Genomic DNA, 20,796 nt, shown 5'->3' with positions numbered 1-20,796 from the left:
AATTTGCAAAGTGTCATTGCAAAATTATTCCAGAAGTTAATAGCTTGAGTTCTGGAGGCATTTTTTTCCTGCTTCTTTACCTGATGATTGAACAAGGAACTTGCACCAGGAAAGAAGGGTGTGTCTGTTCTGTGGAGCTGGTGGTAAATGTTTGTGCAGGAAGTACCTAGAGCACCTAAGGAACTACAAGAATAAGCTGGGTTTTTGGCCTCATGCCATGTAGTTTAGTTGGAGCAATGTCTCATGGGGTTGGTGGTATAGTGAAATATAAACTAAAATTCAGTGAGATGTAGCACATTAGATGCTTGCTTCAAATACTACAATTAAGAAATGCTTAATGAGCTGCTTTTTCAATCAGCGAGCTTTTGGGGTAAACGTCATTATAATTATTCTCAGAGTTTGTATGCATGCAGTATTAAGATTACATTCACAAATTGTTCTGCATAGCCAATATTGCATGCATTTTCACACATTGTTAGTTAATTTTTAGTATCCTAAAGTTCAACAGACTACAGCATGGCTTTGAATGCTATGTAATTCCTGAAATTATACTGTTACAGCCCAAATGGAGTATATCAGTAATACCCGCACTATGGTTTCAACCTTCTGGTTTTTCTTGGGAAAATTTTCGTAAAAACATTAACTATGTATACTACCCATTGCATAAATGAAACCTTTGTTATAGGGGTTGTATTTTAGTCATATCTCTTTCTGTAAGATTTGTTCAGCACCCCTAAAAAAGCTATGCCTGCATTTGTATCCACCTGTGGCTTTAGTCAAAGTAATTGACCAGAAATGGTTCGTGTGAGTTCTGTTATCAGAAAACTTTGTCTGTGAAACAGCCTCAGGCAACTATCAATTGAAATTACTGATTTTCAGGTCCATTAAACCCTTCACAGATAGGCCCAGAATATCCCAAGTGTATCTGCACATCAGTCAGAGAAGGATTTTGGAGTAAAATTATCTCAGAAGTGGCCTCAGCAATTGTTTCACATTTTATCCTTTATTTCCATGTATCGTGGAGAGTTTTGTCTGAACCAAGTCTCTACAAATCCTGAAAGGAGAACGCAGTGTGGTGGGGGTCGGTGTCTCCTGCCGTGCCTGCAATGAGAGGCCAAGAGGGATGGCCTTGAAGCGGGGAAGATTCAGATTAGATATCAGGGGAAAAAAAATGTCACTCTCATGGTGGTTAGGCGTTGGAATACGTTTCCCTGGGAGGTTGTGGAGTCACCATCCCTGGAAATTTTTCAGGGTCTCCTGGGTGGAGCACCCAGCTGGCGCGTGTTTCCCGGGCAGGCGCTGCCGTAGCGGTACCGCCCTTGTCCCTCCGCACCGCCCCGCTCCCTGAGAGCTCGATGCCGCAGCGCCCCCTGCCGGCCGGCGGGTGTCCCTGCGGCTGGGAGGGGGCGGGGCCGGGAGCGGCGCTGCCGATTGGCTTCGGCTGGGAGGGGGCGGGCGGAGCTGGGAGCGGCGGCGCAGTCGCGGGCGGGTCGTGGTCGTGGCGCCATCTCACCATGGCTCGCGAGTTCGAGCTGTGTCCCGGGCGGCGCATCGGTGGCGACCAGCCCTGCTTCATCATCGCCGAGATCGGGCAGAATCACCAGGGCGACCTGGACATCGCCAAGCGTATGATCCGTATGGCCAAGGTGCGCGCGGGGGGAGGCCGGGGAGCGAGAGCGCCGGGGTGCGGCCGGGGGACGCGCGGGAAGGTTTATTCCAAACACAGATTGTTTGCAGGGAGACCGTAGCGTTTGACTTTGATGAAGGGTCTGGAGCGCTTGTCCTTTAAGGAGCAGCTGAGGAAGCTGGGGTTGTTCAGCCTGGAGAAGAGGAGGCTCAGGAGTAACCTTACCACTGTCTACAGCTGCCTGAGAGGAGCTTGTAGCCAGGTGGGGATCGGCCTGTTCTGTGAGGCGACTGGTGACAGGATGAGAGGGCATGGCCTCAGGCTGTGCCAGGAGTGGGTAAGGCTGGACTTTAGGCAGAATTTCCTCGCATCGGAATGGGCTACCCAGGGAGGTGGTGGAGTCGCTGTCCCTGGAGGTGTGTTCAAGGGAAGACTGGACGTGGCACTTGGTGATGTTCAGTCAGCTCAAGCCTTCCGTGATCTCAGAGGTCTTTTCCAACTAATTCATTCCTGTGACCTTGTGTCATGGCTGCAGCCCCGCAGGTGAGGCATGAGCTCACAGGGAATTTAGGAACTATGAGACAGCTGCTGAACCATCTCTAATGAACCTCCAGTTTTACTTAATTGGCATTAGGGCTTTGTTGCCGTAGAGCTTGTGTCATCTAGCAAGACAGCCAGGCTGCTTTCAAATTTGATGCTATATCCATTGGATAGAAAATGGCACATCAGCGTGGAGCATGGTGTATTCAGTTCTGTGTTTGGGGGTAAGTGGAGGCTCCTCTAATGAGGATATGTCTTCACTGTGTGACTTCAAATTCCTTGAGGTGTTCAAGAGGTGTCTGGTGTTGGTGATGTGATCTAGGGATATCCAGTGATGCTGGGTGGATAGTTGGATGCATAATCTTAAAAGTTTCTTCCAACTTTGATGATTCTATGAATTTCAGATTCATACTTCTTGTTACACAGAATCCCGTGTCATTTTTTAATGTAAAATTACCAGTGACAGCTAATCTGGGAAAAACACCACAGAAGTCAACTCTTTGAATAAGCAGCATGCATAGCTAAGTCGTTTTGTAGGTTTAATATGACTTCTCTCAGCTGCTGCTCTTCTAAGTGTATCAAGACATTGAAATAGAATGGTTTGTTTGTGTGTAGGTCCACAGTCACTGTGTTTGCTACCATTTCTGTGATTGCTGTGATGATAATGTGAAAACTCCACAATAGATGAGCACATCAGTTATTCACTCCTTGCATTCAGAGTTAGGTTGAGTGCAGTTCCACTTGCACTTCCACTCAGTGTGCACAAACGTGTTTTGCAGGACTGCGGAGCAGACTGCGCTAAGTTCCAAAAGAGTGAACTGGAGTACAAATTCAACAAGAAAGCATTAGAAAGACCCTACACTTCTAAACACTCCTGGGGAAAGACCTACGGGGAACACAAGCGCCACTTGGAGTTCAGTCATGACCAATATAGAGAGCTAAAGAAGTATGCAGAGGAGATTGGCATTTTCTTCACAGCTTCTGGCATGGATGAGGTATGTAAACCATACTGGAATAACAAGGGGAGTCTGGTTGTTGTGTCTGTTGGGTATTACTTAGGTGTGACAGTTCTTACATAAAAAGAATATGTGGACAGTCAGTTTCTAACGGAGAGCCCTAGAGTAATTTGCCAGTTCACCTGTGTCTTTCCAGTGGTTGGCGGAATATTTTGGAAGATTCGCCACATGTGTTGAGATGCTTATACACAGTTAGTAGTATTAGGGACAAGGCTTCATTTTTACCTTCCTAAACAATTGAGGCTTTGAGAGTATAGATGAAGATAGCAGTCAGTCTGCTCTCTGGTGTTGTCTGGTGTGTTGGTTTCAAGCATATCAAACTTTCTTCTGTAGTTAAACCAGATTCTTCTCTTGATCTAATCCCTGTTATTTCCCTCTTTTTTCCTCCCTCCTTGTTGTTTACTAGCCCCCTGTGGTGTTTCTAAGCAGCAGAAGTGTTTATGCCCCTATTTCTTTTACTAATCTCATGGAGGGACTCAGCACCTTGGCCTGTTGCTGCTGAATCATTTACTGATTTTGCCAGTGGGCTCTTCAACAGTCAGTCACCAACCTCACAACTCCACAAAACTGCTGCTGCTGTTCCCCCTTAAGACATGTATACGTGTAGCTGTTGCACGTTGCTTGCCTTAGAATGTTGGTAGTGACAGTATTAACAAATGCAACATACAGTTGAAATGTGTAAGCTGTAAAGGTCAGGTAACACTTGAACTTCAGTATAGATGAGAGATCTATACTGTTGAGATTTTCCTTGTGGCATAGAAAATAAACAGAACCAAACTAAAAGAGACCCTACCAGAAGTAAGCCAGCCATTCTTGCATATGGCCAGCAGAGCAATGTCCTTGGCTTTCTGCAAGTAGACATATCCAGGATAGGAAAGGTTGTGGTTCACTTAATGTTTTAAGGCAATCTATTCAGTGTCTCACTCTTGCAGAGACAATTGCTGATATGTCAGTATTATTCTTATATGTTAAAATTTGTTCTTCATCTAATGATAGACAAAAATATTTTGTGTATATAGCAATAGCTCAGTGCCAAGAGTTTAGGAATAGATCTGTGAAAGGAGTGTAGTGATGTTTCTTCTATTGCTGTCTTCACATCTAGAAGACCTGCTGAAAAACATGCGCTCCTTTAAGAATGGAGTCTTGGACTTCTATATCTGGGATCGTAAAGACCCACGTGCCTTTGGGAAGAGGAAGAAACCCCCCTTCCTTCTTTAATGTTAAAACCTCTGGTTTCTAATGGCTGTAATGCAACACACAATATCTTTTATAGGCAGCAGCTAAGATCACTTTCTGCTGTTGAGTTCCCTCTTTTTCTCTGCTATGCTCTTTTGTATGTGGCTTTATCAGCTAATTAACAGAACTGATACATGTTGGTGCCTTCTGTTTGAGCAGTAATTACATTACACAGCTCCTAAGATTTCTGGCGGCATGTCTGCAAGACACAGGTTTGGAACTCAAGGAAAATATTGCATCAGTTGAGAAAAAACTCTTTGAGAATACATTAACTTCTGTAAATTCAACATAATCTCCAGAAATCCAGTTGTGTCAAAGAGGTTAAACTGTGTGTTTAACTGTAGGAGGAAATTATTGAAATGGTGTGTGAAATAAATACAAAGGCTATGAATAACTTCTTTATCTATTCTGTTCCTGTGTGTACTGGAGACAAAGCAGGATCTCATTGAACCACTCCCTTTAGTGTAATTTCTGTTATTTGAAATTGCTTCCTGGTTCTTGAATCTCTTAAAGAAGAGCCACTAATTTTCTAGAGATACTTACCTAATGAAGAGTGGCCTTAGATACAGAGTCTACCTATCATATTTAATTTTTTGCCATCTCCTGAGATAAGATCTGTTTTAATATAGAACACTTATTGTCTTTATGCACAATGCTTCTGAATAAACTATATTAAATAGTGAATAGAGAGATGTAATAATTGCAGGTACAAGAAATTGAATCTCCATCATACTGATGATAGAAAAATGAGACCAAATAAGATGTGATTATCTTTGTGGACATTAGCATTCTTTCTCTGGGACTGAGTAAATTTAACTGCAGCAAGGAAAGAGCTGAAGAAATTAAAAGTGTTTGTGGGAGGTTGACAGGGGACAAAGGTAACTATTTCATTATTTTCCCCAGATATGGATGGAGGTTTTAAATACCTGTTGCCTGTGATAGATTCAGAATTTAAATTTTCTTCCAATAAAGTACTAATTTTTAAAAGGCTACTTATTGATGTAATCCCAATTTTCAGAAAGCCTCTAATAATTCTTTAATTCATAATGTTAGACAGAGTATAATTGGCATTTAAATAAATAGTTTTGCAGTCTATGCTTTGGCATATTTTATTGTCTAGTATCTCTCCTAAATCAAACTCATTTTGGATTTCCCTTTTTGGGCACTCTTGGGGGTTTTTTTTCCTGGTGCTTATTTAATATGCTCATACAAGTTTTAAACACTCTGGCTTAATATTTCTGACCTGCAAGACATATGTGGCAGGACAACTGTGTGCATGCTTGTAGCACATTTGTTCTTCAACGGGCAGGCTTCCATCTGCAGGTAGTTGCTCTCTCTGGCAGTGTTTTAAAAAAGAGAGAAAAAAACAGGAATACCAGTTTGTCTTTAAGCTGAGGTGGAGCTCACTTGTACTGAGCAGCAGAATGTACAGCTGGTGTGACCAGAGGGAGACTAGTGGGAGATGAGAGAATGCCTTGAGACAGCTATCAAAGTCAAAATAAAATAGAAGTATGAAAGAAGGCATCATAATTATAGTCCATCTGAAAGGAAATCAGAAACTGATATTGTCAGGATAGCAAATGTTGCTTCAGGAGCAGTGGTTAAGCTTTGAGTTTGCTGTGTTAAAGGGTTGTTTATTTCCAAGCACAACAGTTCTTTATCCCTTGGTCCAGCTGAAGTGCAGTGTTAAAACACAGTCATTTCTTTGCCTTGTAGATGGCTGTGGAATTTCTACATGAACTGGATGTTCCATTTTTCAAAGTAGGATCAGGAGATACAAATAATTTTCCATATTTGGAAAAGACTGCTAAGAAAGGTAAGCATTTTCTTTGAGCCATTTTGGTGAACATCGCAGTTTCTCAGTAGCTCAGTTATTAGATTTTTCCTCCAGTTGATTTTTGGGAAAAATTCTGAAGTTTCCTTAAAAGAAACTCACCTTCAGACTTTGAAAAAAAAAGTTTTACCCAGCATTCTTTTCTAGTTTTACAGAATTAATTTACGTAAAGAATTTAATTTAATCTTGTGTAGCTGTCTTGTAGACCTAGGACAAAACTTGTGCATGCTTTCTAATGGCTAGGTCGCCCAATGGTGATTTCCAGCGGGATGCAGTCAATGAACACAATGCATCAGGTATATCAGATTGTGAAGCCCATCAATCCAAACTTCTGCTTCCTGCAGTGCACCAGTGCATACCCACTTCAGCCAGAGGATGTCAATCTCCGTGTCATATCGGTCAGTGAGTAACCCAGAGCATGCTGTGGCTGTGGGAGCACAGGTGGTCTGTCTCCTTTTACTGAGATACACTTCCAGGTCTTAAGGTGCGCTGGAATTCGCTTCTGAGAAGTTACAGGATGCGCCATGTTCCTCTAATTCACAATGCAGGCACTGAAGTAAAAGGATCCAGGGATCTTCTTTTAGCAGAACTCACCGTTGAGGAATATGATAAAAGATATTGCTGGAGTATTCTCAGTTCAACAGAGGAAAACATGGTTAACAGGTTAATCCTGTGGTTTATAGTGCTGAGAAAAATCATGTAGACTGTTACCGTTAAGAAGGTGCTTGAAGTGAGAATGTAATTCTAAATAGGGAACTAGACCAGAAACTTTGTTTACAAAGCTTCATGTGACTATCAGAGCAATGAAGAAAATTTATTAGACCCTACTATAGTTTCCTTCATTTAAAATATTACTTGGATATGCCAAATATTGATGTAAGAAAGTTTTCCCAAACTGACCAGTGTTCAAGAACTACCTCAGACCTATGCACACATAGTATATTATTTTTTATACAATGATACATGGCTGCATTTAAGTGCCTTGAGGATTTGGTGACTCTTTGTCTTGGCTTACAATACAGGGTGTGATAAAAGGTATCTATTCTATCACCATCTTTTGAGGGTAGGGGCAGTGATCCTTATCTCCATGGGAGATGTTCTGCAGGGCATTTTGAGGCGGGGCATTGTTCTTTATCTTTTCACAACCCATCCTTCCTCCAGGGAGTTATTTTCTGCTAATGGCCCATTGAGTCCCACTGTGTGACCAATAAAATTACCATAATTTCATGCGTACAAGGTGCACCTTTTTGACTGAAGTTTTGATCCAAAACTGGAAGTGCGCCTTATATGCTGGTGCACCTTATATATGGACAAACTTCAGAAGTTTGCCAACCTGGAAGCGAGAACCGCGGAGGGAGATGGTGAGGCCACAGCCGGCAGGGATGGCGACCGGTCCCAGCGGGGACCGCGGCCGGCAGGGGCCAGGGCTGGCGGGAGCAGGAGCCGGTGGGGGCTGGGGCCAGTGGGGCGGTGGCACCACAGCCAGCAACCACGGGGGGGGAGCTGATGGCAGTTCCTCGCTGCAGAAAAAAATAAGTGCGCCTTATACACCGGTGCGCCTTATATATTGACAAAGTGCGGGAAATTGCCGACACCCGGAGGTGCACGTTATACTCTGGTGCACCTTATTCTCGTGAAATTATTGTACTTTATCCCATTGGAAGTTGCTCCAGCCAGGGGGAAGAGCCCAACATTTCTTACCAAGATAAAAACAGAGGTTTTGGGGACACTAAGGTAACCCTTTCTCCACTGGACCTCCAGAGGGAAACTGCACCCCTCCCCAGGACCGCTGCTTCAACTGAACCACATCTGTCACTCCAGGAGGACTGCAGCCACCATTTAATGGGACTGCTGCCAACACCCTGCCTGACGGGGTGTCAGGTTGTACTCTGACTTTGTCAGGGTTTGGGATATTTTCTTTGTAGTACTGTATTTCTATTTTACTTTCCCTAGTAAAGAGCTGTTATTCCTAATTCCCATATCTTTGCCCGAGAGCTGCCTAATTTCAAAATTATAATAATTCGGAGGGAGGGGCTTTACATTCTCCATTTCAAAGAAAGGCTCCTGTCTTTCTTAGCAGACACCTATCCCCCAAACTAGGACAGATTTTGGCACCCAATGTGAGGCTCGAGGGCATCAAGAGACAAAAGGAATAACAGTTCTTGAGTAACCTAATTTTTTGTGTGCTGATAAAGTAACCTCATTAGGTGGCAATATGTTGTCTAGTTTACCCTGGTTTGGGTAGCACATGGTTGTGGTTGTATTTCTCCCATTTGCAAGCCCTTATCTAAACATGGGCCCTATAACTAAGGTTACTGTGGCTGTTACCCAGTTTGCTCTATGGGTTAATAAGGTGAGGAATTCATGGATTTTTAACTTCCTTTGGAAGGCAGGTACATGGATTCAGGGCTATCACACACTCACTGTATGTTTTTGGGGTTACTTTAATAATGGTACCTACTGTGAGGGAATGACACCAGGGGAAATTTTCTTCCAACCCTTCACCCAGATTTTTTGGTTTACCCCACCAGGTTTTGAAGGATTCGAATGTCCTCTAAATGCTAGTGATATCATACAGTGGCTGGTGTTACTGATATGCGTGTTCTATGTAACATTTAGAGATAAGGGGGGATTGAGCTGGATAACAACCCTGATACCTGCTCCAGGAAATAGGGATGGTTCTGCAGACATTGACCCTGCCCCAGAAAATAGGAGTGCTGCCCCAGAGCCTGACCCTGCCCCACAACCCACCTCAGAAAGGAACCACCTGGAGTGGGTAGGAGTTCTAGTGAAGGACATAGGTGAGATGGGCCAGATGCTGAAGGAGTACCTTTCCCCAGCTGGTGAGAAACCTTCCCTCTGCTCTAAAAAGGGAGAATCCAATGATGTTGCAGTGGTACCTACAAACTTTACGTCTGTCCAGGTTCCAACTACAGTAATTTCACGACTATGAGGCGCACCCTTTTGACTAAAATTTTCCCCCGAGCCCGGAAGTGCGCCTTATAGTCCGGTGCGCCTTATATAATGTACAAAGTTGCGAAATTTGCCAACCCGGAAGTGCGAGCCATGAGGCGAGACGCGAGGGGGAGCGGGACCGGGCAGCCCCCAGCCAACAGGAGCCGCGTGGGGAGGGAGGGAGCAGGTGGCCCTGAGCCACCCCCGAGCCGAGGGCGGCCTTGAGCTACAGGCGGCCACGAGCCGAGGCCGGCCCCGAGCCACGGGCAGCCACGAGCCGAGGCCGGCCCTGCCCCGAGCTGTGGGCGGCCCGAGCTGAAGGCGGCCCTGCACCGCACCGCCCCCGAGCTGAGGGCAGCCCCGCCCTGCACCGCCCTGAAGCCGAGGGCGGTCCCACGGGGCTGCGGTGCCGGGGCCGGTGGGGCAATAGCTGATAGGGGCAGGTGGGGCTGGCTGACCACGGCTGATAGGGTAGGCAGAGCAAGTGGGCATGGCCGGCACGGGCAGGCGAGGCCGGCAAGGCCAACGAGGCTGCAGCCGGCAGGGGTGGGCAAGGCCAGTGGCCGGTCTCCCAGTCCAGCCAGTCTTCCCCCAGGCTGCACTTTTTCCAAGACACCTGGCCCCTGCCTGCCAAGCCGGAGGCCAGCTCCAGCTGCAGGCACCAGGCCGGTGAGGTCAGTCCTTTGGGAGAAGTTTGCTCCGCAGCGCAGCTCCCCGGATCCAGCCCTGCGGGAGCTGGCAGCAGCGACAGGGAAAGGTTGTTCTCCAGGATCGCCTCCGGGCTTGCCCCTGCTCGCAGCACAGGGCAGGACGCAGTGTGTGTGTGTCTGTCTGTACGAATGTCCGCCTGTCCGAGCTGGGTGGGGGGGGCACAGCCGACGTGCACGCTTCACCTCGGATGCCTGCTCGCCCTCAACTTTGTAAAGCTCAAATAGAGGCGCTTGCAGGGGAGGAGGAGTCAACCAGGCCGATCCTCCATTCACACAACCTCCGCCGACGGGCTGCCCACAGCCTGCTCTGCTGAACCCAGCCAGACCAGACGCGCGGGGGAAAGGGGAGACACAGGACAGCCAGGGATGGAGGGGGAGAGGTGACTGTGGGAGAATATATCTCCCCTACACATCACTCCCACTCTTCTTCTGGTGCAAGTGCCACTAAATCTCACCCTAATGTCTCCCCGCTTTAGGGGAGACTTGTAGGACTGTTAGAGAGATCCAGGTGGCCAGTAAGTACATGCTGGCTGACATCCTCCGCCAGCTCCGTGCGTGTCTGTGGGGATTCCCAAGGGCGGCGAGGTTACAGGCCCTAGGGACTGCGTGGAGAAGCCTCCGCCCTTGCAGGAACCGGGGGAAGTGACACGACCCGGGGCGGGCGGACCCCGTTCCTGAGAGGGCAAAGTGTCTCTCCAGGTGCCTCTCCCACTATGGGAGGAACCTGCATGTCCATGAGCTCCTGTGAGGTGCGAGCTGCCTGTCCCTGGAGGGCAGGACTGCGGCACATTGCCCGGGGCTGGCCGGGAGTGGTACCGAGGACTCGGAGAGGGGAGGGGTGGGCACACCGGGCATGTGCCCGGTCCCTTCAACCTGCCTGTGTGTGAGGGGAAGGAAGCAGTTGGGCAGGCGGGGGAGGAGAGCAGCACTGGGAGTAACCTGCTTTTGAGAGATTCACTGGCACTGTTCCTGGGCAGGCCCAGAGTCTCTTTTTTCCTCTCCAACCTCCAGCACAGCGGATCCTCAATGTCCATCCCAGGGTCCGTGGCCAGAGGGTCCCCAGAGGCCCAGACCCGGGGAGAACGAGGAGCCACCGGGCGTCAGCGGCGCTGGCCTGGGCATGGGGAAAACGAGGAGCCGCCGGCGGCCGCAGCCCGGGGGTGGGGGAAAGGAGCTACCAGCGGCCGTGGCAGCCAAGCCGCAAGCCGAGCTGCACCAGCCAGCGCCAGGCAGAAGTGCCTGGGCCTGCGGCAACTGCGGCTGCTGGGCAGGGGAAGCCGGGACCCGTGGCCGCGCGGTGGTAGCCAGGAGCTGTGAACCACGCCAGCTGGTGCCGGGGGCGGGCGGGAGTGCTGGGGCCTGCAGCACGGGGCGGGCACCTGGGGCTGCAGTTAAACGCTATGCCAATCTGTGAAAAATGTTTGTAAACTGTGTACCTGCCAGTAATTTGTTACTTTGTTGCACGCGGCGCAGCTCCTCACTGCAAAAAAGAAGTACGAGCAGTGAGCCGAGCCGCGAGGTGGGGGTGGCGCTACGGCCGCGAGGGTGGGCGGGAGCGGGTAGCCCCTGGCCAGCAGGAGCTGCACAGGGAGAGAGGGAGCAGGCAGCGCTGCACCGCCCCAAGCCACGGGCAGCCCCGAGCCACTCTGAACTGCAGTGACCCCGAGGTGTGAACTGTGGCCACCCTGAACTGCGGCAGCCACGGCCGCCCCAAGCCCCACCTCGCCAGCCGGAGGTGGGCGGGAGTGCCAGGGCCCACGCACAGAGCGGGCGTTGGGGCTGCATTTAAAGGCTACACCAATCTGTTAAAATGTTTCCAATTTGAGCACATGCCAGTAAACTCCACGATTGCGGAATTCCGTTACTAATTAGTTACTTTGTTGTGTGCGGCGCGGATCTTTGCTGCAAAAAAAAAGTGCACCTTATAGTGCGGTGCGCCTTATATGATCTACAAAGTTGTGAAATTTACCAACTCCTGGGGGGTGCGCCTTATAGTCCAGTGCGCCTTATGGTCGAGAAATTACTGTAAACCACAGATGCACTCACAGCTAGTGGCAGTCGCTGTTGTGGAAACTAGAAAGTCTAAATCGAAAACAAAGCACCTAGACAGTAAGGATAATCAAGGAGGGCCCTCACAACCACCAGGGGAACCAGAGGTTGAGATAGTCACCAAGTCCCTGTCATTTGAAAGTCTCCGTAATCTACAAAAAAGCATTGTACAATGGGGCCGTGAGGCTTTACAACTTGGCTACTTTGGGTCTGGGACCTTATGGGTACAGGTGTGCAACTGGATGGTACTGAGGCAAGGAATTTGGGACCTTTGACCCAGCTCAGGTGTAGATGAGGTATTTGTAAGAGAGACAGGCCCCATTTCCCTCTGGGAGCGGCTTTTAATGAGTGTGAGAGAGAGGTTCGTCCACAGACAGAGAATACAGGAGCACCACCACAGAATGCGCTGGAAGACCCTTGAGGAAGGGATCCAACAGCTGAGAGAAGTGGCAGTACTGGAGGTACTCTTTGGGAGGGATGGACAGCATGACAATGACCCTGACAAGGTCAAGTGCACAGGGCAGATGCTGTGTGGAATCTGGCAAACCTGGGGCCATCTCAATACGCCACCTTCATTGCAACGATTAATGCTGATAACAACCGAGAAACAGTGAGCTCTGTTGCTAACAAGCTCAGAAATTTTGAGAGCATGATCAATGGCCCAATGCAGGCTCATGTCTCTGCTGTGGTTAAGGAACTCAAAGAGGAGTTTAAGGAGGAGATGAGGGAGATAAGGGAAGAGGTGAGGAAGATCAGTGCGAGTAACAGGCCCCAAAATTGGAGCCCAACGCCCGCCAGCTAGGGAGAGAGGGTACACCCCACGTGCTGACCTGTGGTTCTTTTTGTGTGACAGTGGGGAAGACATGGGAAAATGGGATGGGAGAGCCACTTCTGTCCTGGCAGCATGGGTGCATCAACTCAGGGAGGGAAACACTAACCAAGGGAGTTCTACTAAAGGGAAGGTAGCCTCAACCTCCCATAATCACGGTGCAAGGTATTACAGAAGGGAGGCTAATCTGTCAGACCCCCTTGAAGGAACCTCTACTATGTACACCCAGCAAAGAAATAATACCCAGGGCTAGAGGGGCCCTGCCTCTAGCCAGGGAGAGGCATGGGGTAACAGGGTCTATTGGACGATGTGGATCTGATGGCCTGGCACATCAGAGCCACAAAACCATAGGGCATTAGTTGATACTGGTTCACAGTATACTCTGATACCATCAGGACATGTGGGGGAAGAACGTGTTTCCATTGTTGGGGTGACGAGGGGATCACAGGAATTGACTTTGCTGGAGGCTGAGGTGAGCCTGACTGGGAAGGGGTGGCAGAAACATCCGATTGTGACTGGTCCAGAGGCACCACGCATTTTAGGCATAGACTTTTCAGGAACGGCTATTACAAAGACACAAAGAGACTCAGGTGGGCTTTTGGAATAGCTGCTGTAGTGGTAGAGGGCATTAAGCAGTTAAACACCTTGCCTGGACTGTCAGAAAACCCATCTACAGTGGGACTTCTGAAGGTGGAAGAGCAACAAGTGCCAGTTGCCACCTCGACAGTTCACCGCCGGCAGTACCGGACAAATCGAGAAGCCGTGATCCCCATCCACAAGATGATCCGCTAGCTGGAGAGCCAAGGGGTGTCAGTAAAACCCACTTACCCTTCAACAGCCCCATCTGGACCATGCGCAAGTCTGATGAAGAATGGGGATTGACTGTGGACTATCATGCATTGAACAAAGTGACTCCACCGCCGAGCGCTGCTGTACCGGACATGCTGGAACTCCAGTATGAGCTGGAGTCCAAGGCAGCAAGGTGGTATGCCACCATTGACATTGCTAACGCATTTTTCTCCATTCCCCTGGCAGCAGAGTGCAGGCCTCAGTTTGCTTTCACCTGGAGGAGCGTGCAGTACACCTGGAATCGTCTGCCCCAGGGGTGGAAACACAGCCCCACCATCTGCCATGGACTAATCCAGGCTGCACTGGAAAAGGGTAAACCTCCAGAACACTTACAATACATAGATGACATCATTGTGTGGGGGAACCCGATAATGGAGGTATTTGAGAAAGGAGAGAAGATCGTTCAGATTCTGCTGAGAGCCGGCTTTGCCATTAAAGAGAGCAAAGTCAAAGGACCAGGCCGAGAGATCCAGTTCCTGGGAGTGAAGTGGCAAGATAGACAGCGCCAAATCCCCACTGAGGTCATCAGTAACATCACCACGATGTCTCCACCAACCAGCAAGAAGGAAACACAAGCTTTCCTAGGTGCCATAGCCTTTTGGAGAATGCACATTTCTGAGTACAGTCAGATTGTGAGCCCTCTCGACCTAGTCAACCGCAAGAAGAACGATTTCCACTGGGGTGCTGAGCAGCAGCAAACCTTTGCCCAGATCAGGCAGGAGATTGCTCGTGCAGTAGCCCTTGGCCCAGTCAGGACAAGGGCAGAAGGTGCCTGGGGAGACTCAAGGGCGACCTCTGGGATTTTGGAGGCGAAGCTATAAAGGGTCCGAAACCAATTACACTTCCACAGAAAAGGAGATCTTGGCTGCCTGTGAAGGAGTCCAAGCTGCCTCAGAAGTGATTGACACAGAAGCACAACTCCTCCTGGCACCCGACTACCAGTGCTGGGGTAGATGTTCAAAAGGAAAGGTTCTCTCTATCCACCACGCCACCGATGCCACATGGAGCAAGTGGATTGCCCTCATCACACAATGCGCCCATATTGGAAACCTGAATTGCCCTGGGATTATGGAGATAATTACGAGCTTGCCAGAATGTGAAAATTTTGGTCTCACTGATGAAGAGGAGCAGGAACAAGTGACCCAGGCTGAGGAAGCCCCACCATATAACCAACTGCCAGCAGATGAAACATGCTACGCTCTTTTCACGGACGGCTCCTGCTGCATTGTGGGGATAACCGGAAGTGGAAAGCAGCTTTATGGAGCCCCACACAAGTTGCACAAGCTACCAAAGGAGAAGGTGGATCAAGTCAACTTGCTGAACTCAAAGCTGTTCAGCTGGCCCTGGACATTGTTGAAAGAGAGAAGTGGCCAAAGCTCAGCCTTTGTACTAATTAATGGATGGTAGCCAATGCTCTGTGGGGTTGGCTGGAAAGGTGAAATAAAACAAACTGGCAACATGGGGAAAAGCAATCTGGGCTGCTGATGAATAGAAAGACATTGCCACCCGGGTAGAGAAGCTACCTGTGAAAGTTCGCCATGTAAATGCCCATGTTCTAAACAGTCAGGCTAACGAGGAGCACCAACACAACAAGCAGGTAGATCAGGTCTCAAAGATAGAGGTGTCACAAATAGACTTAGATTGGCAACACAGGGGAGAGTTGTTCTTGGCTCGATGGGCCCATGATGCCTCAGGTCATCAGAGCAGAGACGCCACATATAAGTGGGCAGGAGACCGAGAGGTGAATCTAACCATGGACAGTATCTCTCAAGTTATCTATGACTGTGATACATGCACTGCCATCAAGCAAGCGAAGCTAAAGAAGGTAAAGCCTCTCTGATATGGGGGACGTTGGTCTAAATATGAGTATGGGGAGACCTGGCAGGTTGACTACATCACACTGCCTCAAACCCGCCAAGGCAAGCGCTACGTACTGACCGTGGTGGAAGCCACCACCAGATGGCTGGGGGCCTGCCCTGTGCCTCACTCCACTGCCCGGAACACCATCCTGGCCTTGAGAAGCAGGTCCTTTGGAGGCATAGTACCCGTGAGAAAATTGAGTCAGACAACGAGACTCATTTCAAAAGCGGCCTTATCAATACCTGGGCCAAAGAACATGGCATTGAATGAATATATCATATCCCTTACCATCCACCAACTGTGATCCTTATCTCAACGGCAGATATTCTGCTAATGGGCCATTCATTAAAACCAGGTGGAGCATTGTTCTTTATCTTTTCACAGCCCGTCCTTCCTCCATGGAGTTATTTTCTGCTAATGGCCCATTGAGTCCCACTGTGGGACTGATAAAATTACTTCATCCCATTGGAAGTTGCTCCAGCCAGAGAAAAGAGCCTAACATTTCTTACCAAGATAAAAACAGAGGTTTTGGGACGCTAAGGTAACCCTTTCTCCACTGGACTCCAGAGGGAAACCGGATTTCTCCACATCACCACTGGACCTTTAGAGGGAGACTGCACCTTGTACAGGAGCACTGCTTCAACTGAACCACATCTGTCACTGCAAGAGGACTGAAGCCACCATTTAATGGGACTGCTACCAACACCCTGCCTGGTGGGGTGTCACATTATACTCTTCAGGGTTTGGGGTTTTTTTCTTTGTAGTACTGTATTTCTATTTTACTTTCCCTAGTAAAGAGCTGTTATTCCTAATTCCCATATTTTTCCTTGAGAGCCGCTTGATTTCAAAATTGTAATAATTTGGAAGGAGGGAGTTTACATTCTCCATTTCAAAGAGAGGCTCCTGCCTTTCTTGGCAGGCACCTGTCCTCCAAACAAGGACACTCTTCTCTATGCATGGATTAAAAGATTGCTTCAGATTTTAAATACAATGTTGAAGAAACCTGTTTTGGATACAGATTAAGTTTAACCAGTCCACTAGGTTCTTGGATGAAAATTGGATACAGTTACAGTTACACTGATACCTGCTTTGAAGACCTTAAATAGTGGAAATGCATTAACAGGTGAAATATAAGTTGTGGAAGAGAACATGCTTCCTTTTTCTTGTCAGTATTGATAATATTAGTGAAATTTGGAACATGGTGATTGGTAATGCAGTGTGACTTGTTGAATTTAAAAAGTTTCGTTCTCTGCATAACCAACTGCTTGTTTTATGGCACAGTATTTGTCCACTGCAGTTATCAGTGTTTAATTTGCTTTGTCTTTGAAACTGCTACCTTGGTAATTCAGACCAACTCTGTTGTGATTCAAGGCATATCAGTCAGCTTTTCCTGATATCCCCATTGGCTATTCGGGGCATGAAACTGGCATAGCCATTTCAGTGGCAGCTGTTGCTATGGGTGCTAAAGTACTGGAACGCCACGTGACTCTGGACAAAACATGGAAAGGAAGCGACCACCAAGCATCTCTGGAGCCAAATGAACTGGCGGAGTTAGTGAAAGCCATCCGTACTGTGGAAAAAGCAATGGGTTCTCCAGTCAAACAACTCTTGCCCTGTGAAATGGCTTGCAATGAAAAGGTAAGTTTTGATTTTGGTCTGTGTAAAACTGCAGCTAATTTAGACCTACAGCTAATAACTCTGTATTCAGGAAAAATAGCTTGCAAATTGTTTATTGCAATAGTGTTTCTTACTCTGTCCTTTAAAAATTTCACACTGCATAATGCAGTTTTGATTATAATTGAGTTCTTCATGTATCATCCAGTGGTTAACTAAGTTGAGTAGCAGCATGGAATCATTTAGATTGGAAAAGACCCATGTGGCCATTCAGTCCAACCTAACATTGCCAAGTCCAGTGTATGTTGCTAAGTGCCATGTCTACACATTTTAAACAACTCTGGGGATCATGCCTCAACTGCTTCCATGTTCTAGGCTGTTTGAGTGCTTGATAACCCTTTTAGAGAAGAAATTCTTCCTGATATCCAGTCTAACCCCTCCCTGGCACTGCTTGAGGCCATTTCCTCTCATTCTGTCACTTGCTGCCTGGAAGAAGAAACCGGTCCCCACCTGGCTAGAGACTCCTTTCAGGCTGTTGTAGAGGGTGATAAGGTCACATCTGAGCCTCCTTTTCTCCAGGCTAAACAACCCCAGCTCCCTCAGCACTCCTCACAGGACTTGTGCTCCACGCCCTCCACCAGCTTTGTGGCCCTTCTCCGGCCCTTCTCCAGCACTTCAGTGTCCTTGTAGTCACGGGCCCAGAACTGGACACAGGACTTGAGGTGTGGCCTCACCAATGCCAGATGCTTGGCAGTAGTAATAAGAGTAATATTTCTTATGATTGTAAATGAGCTGCTTTTACACTAAGCTAAAATACCAGTCATTCTAATCAGATTCCATCCATAGCGATTTTGAAAAATTCCAGTGAGTTACTGTCCAGTTTCAAAAAACATCTGGATGTTCCTGGCACCCTGGTTACAGTGAAAGTAACCATTGTTAATCAGTCTTCATTTGGGATAAGTAATGGAGAAGGCAGTTCTGCACAACCTGTTCTCAAATAACTGTAGAATATTTTTTATCCTTTTTTTGTAATACTAAGCTAGTAATGTATTTAACATAAATGTGTTTTTCTCCTTCCCCTGTAGCTGGGAAAGTCAGTAGTGGCGAAGGTGGCAATTCCTGAAGGTGCGATATTGACACTTGACATGCTGACGGTGAAGGTGGGAGAGCCGAAGGGATTTCCCCCAGAATCCATCTTTGATCTGGTGGGCCAGAAGGTTAAAAAAAATATTGAAGAAGATGAAACCATCACTGAGCAAGTAGTAGAAAATCATGTAAAAAAAGTGAAGTGCTAAACCAAAGCACTCCATTCCGTATTTCTCAATGTACTACCACACAACATATTTGGGAATATCAGCTAGATAGATTAGAAGAAATGGGTGTAATTATGAGGGTGCAAACATATTAAAATTTTCAGGTTCTCATTAGCAGGAAGTTTCAGAAACAAGGGGATATAAATTATGAAGATTTTATTAGAAACTGTATAGCATTATGCCTAGGAAATGCCATAATCCTTTCTTCTCCATTCCACTCTAACCTAGATTAATTTGGAGTTTTGCCAAATAAAAGACCACAGTCTGCTGCTTTCCAACTTCCCTTTTCTGTTTAGAATACAGTAAATCATGAGAATTTTGTCTGCATTTTGAATTGTTCTAGCCCTGTATCTTTTGATATTCCTCTTCTTTTCTGCCATTTGCCTTACCCTTATGACAGTGGTACTCTGGTTGGAGTTGAATACAGATAAATGAAAGTTTACATACACTGAATAGAAAACTACAAACGCAGCCTGGATGGATTTTTTTTTAAGATGAAGGTCTTAAAAGTGTCATGATAAAGCAGTGGGTTGCAGGAATCTGTATTCTGTGGGAAAATGGGCTTCTTGAGAAAGCTGAGTTTTCAAGAGACAGTATCAGAAAAGGAAGCTCCATTTAAGGAGCAAGAGAGTCTTGTGAACTGAAAGGTTAAAAGGCAAGCCAGAGAAATTGAGCAGGGAAGAAAAGCATATCTGAGATGAATCAGTGAAAAGAAGCTTAACCTATGCTTCAGAAATTGTGAAAAGCATCGATTGCAAGTTGAGTGAAGTCTGGAATATTAAGTCCATTCTGCAGAGCATTTGGATGCCTCTGGACCTAGGGGGCAACTTCTCAGATAGGAAGCCAAATGCTGCTGGTGAAGCTCGAGCCAGCTTTTTTTTCCCCTGAACTAACCAGCAAATCACATTGGGGTTTTTCTCTCAACACTGGTGTTTGATGGCTGAGGCTGACTGCCTGACTACATCACACCATTGTGCTTCAGCATGAATGTCAATACACCTTTTGTGTGCTCTGCTTTTGCATCCCAACTTCTCACTTTTCAAGTGAGAAATGCAATCCCACTCCTATCATCTGCTGCTTTTCGATTTGACCAGAAGGGAGCCATATAGCAGGAGCTGCAAACCATCATTCTTCAATTACCTTGCTTAGCACAGAACTTATTTGCAATAATTCATCTGCGTTTTTTCTGTGGTGGAATCATGTACTACTGATGGTTACTTGGAACTTGCTACTTTTTGGTCATGAGTTGGTGAAGTGTCTTGAATTTGTTGGTGAATGGTTTTCTACCCATAAATTGTTTACTTTCAAAATGTTTACCCTTGTGCTATTCTGAGGAAACTGTATTCATATCTTTAAATGGGGAAGCAGGGGTTGAGTCATATACTTGACCATATGTGAGCTGTGACTGATGCAATATGCTTGCCTTACATTTAAAAATTACTCAACTGTTGAAAGATTTTTCTTTTATTTGAAATTTGAAAAATAAATTTAGTTTATAAAACAATTACTTGTTTCTGCATTTCAGCCTATGGTCAGACCTTGCCTTTGCCAGCTTTGGTGATACAGGGCCTTTAGTATTTGAACACTGTAACATTACCTGACCAGTTTCAAGTAGCAGTGGTTTTTCACTCTTAACTGGGCTGGTCCTGGAAACTGCTGTAAGCAAAGGCTACAGAAATTCCCAGGACTTTAATTAATGTATTGTTGTATGCACAAATGTCCTTATACAGAAACTTGCAAGCTGTGTCTCCTAGTTTTATGTGAACCTTGCAAATTGGGCACAAAGATAAATGAGCTACAAATGCACCTCTGTCCTGGTGTTTTTATTGCACATGTGAGCCCTGCAGGCATTTCATCCTCTCTTAGGGGCTGTACACAGCTTTTTCCCATGCTTCCACTCACTGGGAAGAACAGGGCCACCCAGAAGTCCAGCTCAGTTTCTGTCATGTGTGAGACCAGACAATGACTATTAAATGTGTCCACAGAAGCTCCAACTTCCACAGAGACCTTTCCAAGAGTCAATGCCAGTCTTTGATTTTTCCAAGATGACACTTAAACATGAGCTAATTCAATTAGTGCATTTATATCCAAATCTGACCTTGTCAGTGATAACAATATGCAGTATATTACCTTGAAGCTTGAACCAAACCAGACCTGTTGGCATACATAACTGCAGCTTCTCCAGGCTGCACTGAAGGGAGGGAGTTCATTTAAAAAAATTTCGAAAAGTCAGTGTCCGGGTTCCAGTCTGAGTTGTAATGTGTTTCTTTCAACCTGACTTCCATTTTTCAAGTTGAAAAATACCATATACAGCACTTCAGGTGGTACAGCAACACCATTTATAAGTCAAATCATCTTCCACCA

At 46.9% G+C, this 20,796-nt stretch overlaps 1 protein-coding gene across 1 annotated transcript; it reads left to right on the top strand.

The window, feature by feature from the left end:
• Positions 1-1,467: 1,467 nt before the first annotated feature.
• On the top strand, positions 1,468-20,238 carry NANS (N-acetylneuraminate synthase). The gene is made up of 6 exons (XM_033084707.2): positions 1,468-1,646; positions 2,947-3,162; positions 6,136-6,235; positions 6,497-6,651; positions 16,877-17,143; positions 18,205-20,238. Exons 1-6 carry the CDS (start codon positions 1,515-1,517, stop codon positions 18,412-18,414), a joined length of 1,080 nt encoding a protein of 359 aa, XP_032940598.1. The 5' UTR covers positions 1,468-1,514; the 3' UTR covers positions 18,415-20,238.
• The last annotated feature ends 558 nt before the right edge of the window (positions 20,239-20,796 follow it).

The sequence above is a fragment of the Catharus ustulatus genome, chromosome Z (genome assembly GCF_009819885.2).
Source record: "Catharus ustulatus isolate bCatUst1 chromosome Z, bCatUst1.pri.v2, whole genome shotgun sequence".
NCBI lineage: Eukaryota > Metazoa > Chordata > Aves > Passeriformes > Turdidae > Catharus > Catharus ustulatus.
Note: the sequence above shows the minus strand (reverse complement) of the source record. Positions and strands in the feature narration are given on the sequence as shown.

What these genes read in the sequence shown, in the direction of transcription:
- NANS (XM_033084707.2), top strand. Translation starts at nt 1,515, where the DNA reads ATGGCTCGCGAGTTCGAGCTGTGTCCCGGGCGGCGCATCGGTGGCGAC. An exon ending in GGAAAAGACTGCTAAGAAAG is followed by an intron (nt 6,236 to 6,496) that starts GTAAGCATTTTC and finishes TCTAATGGCTAG; the next exon opens with GTCGCCCAATGGTGATTTCC. An exon ending in TCAATCTCCGTGTCATATCG is followed by an intron (nt 6,652 to 16,876) that starts GTCAGTGAGTAA and finishes TTGTGATTCAAG; the next exon opens with GCATATCAGTCAGCTTTTCC.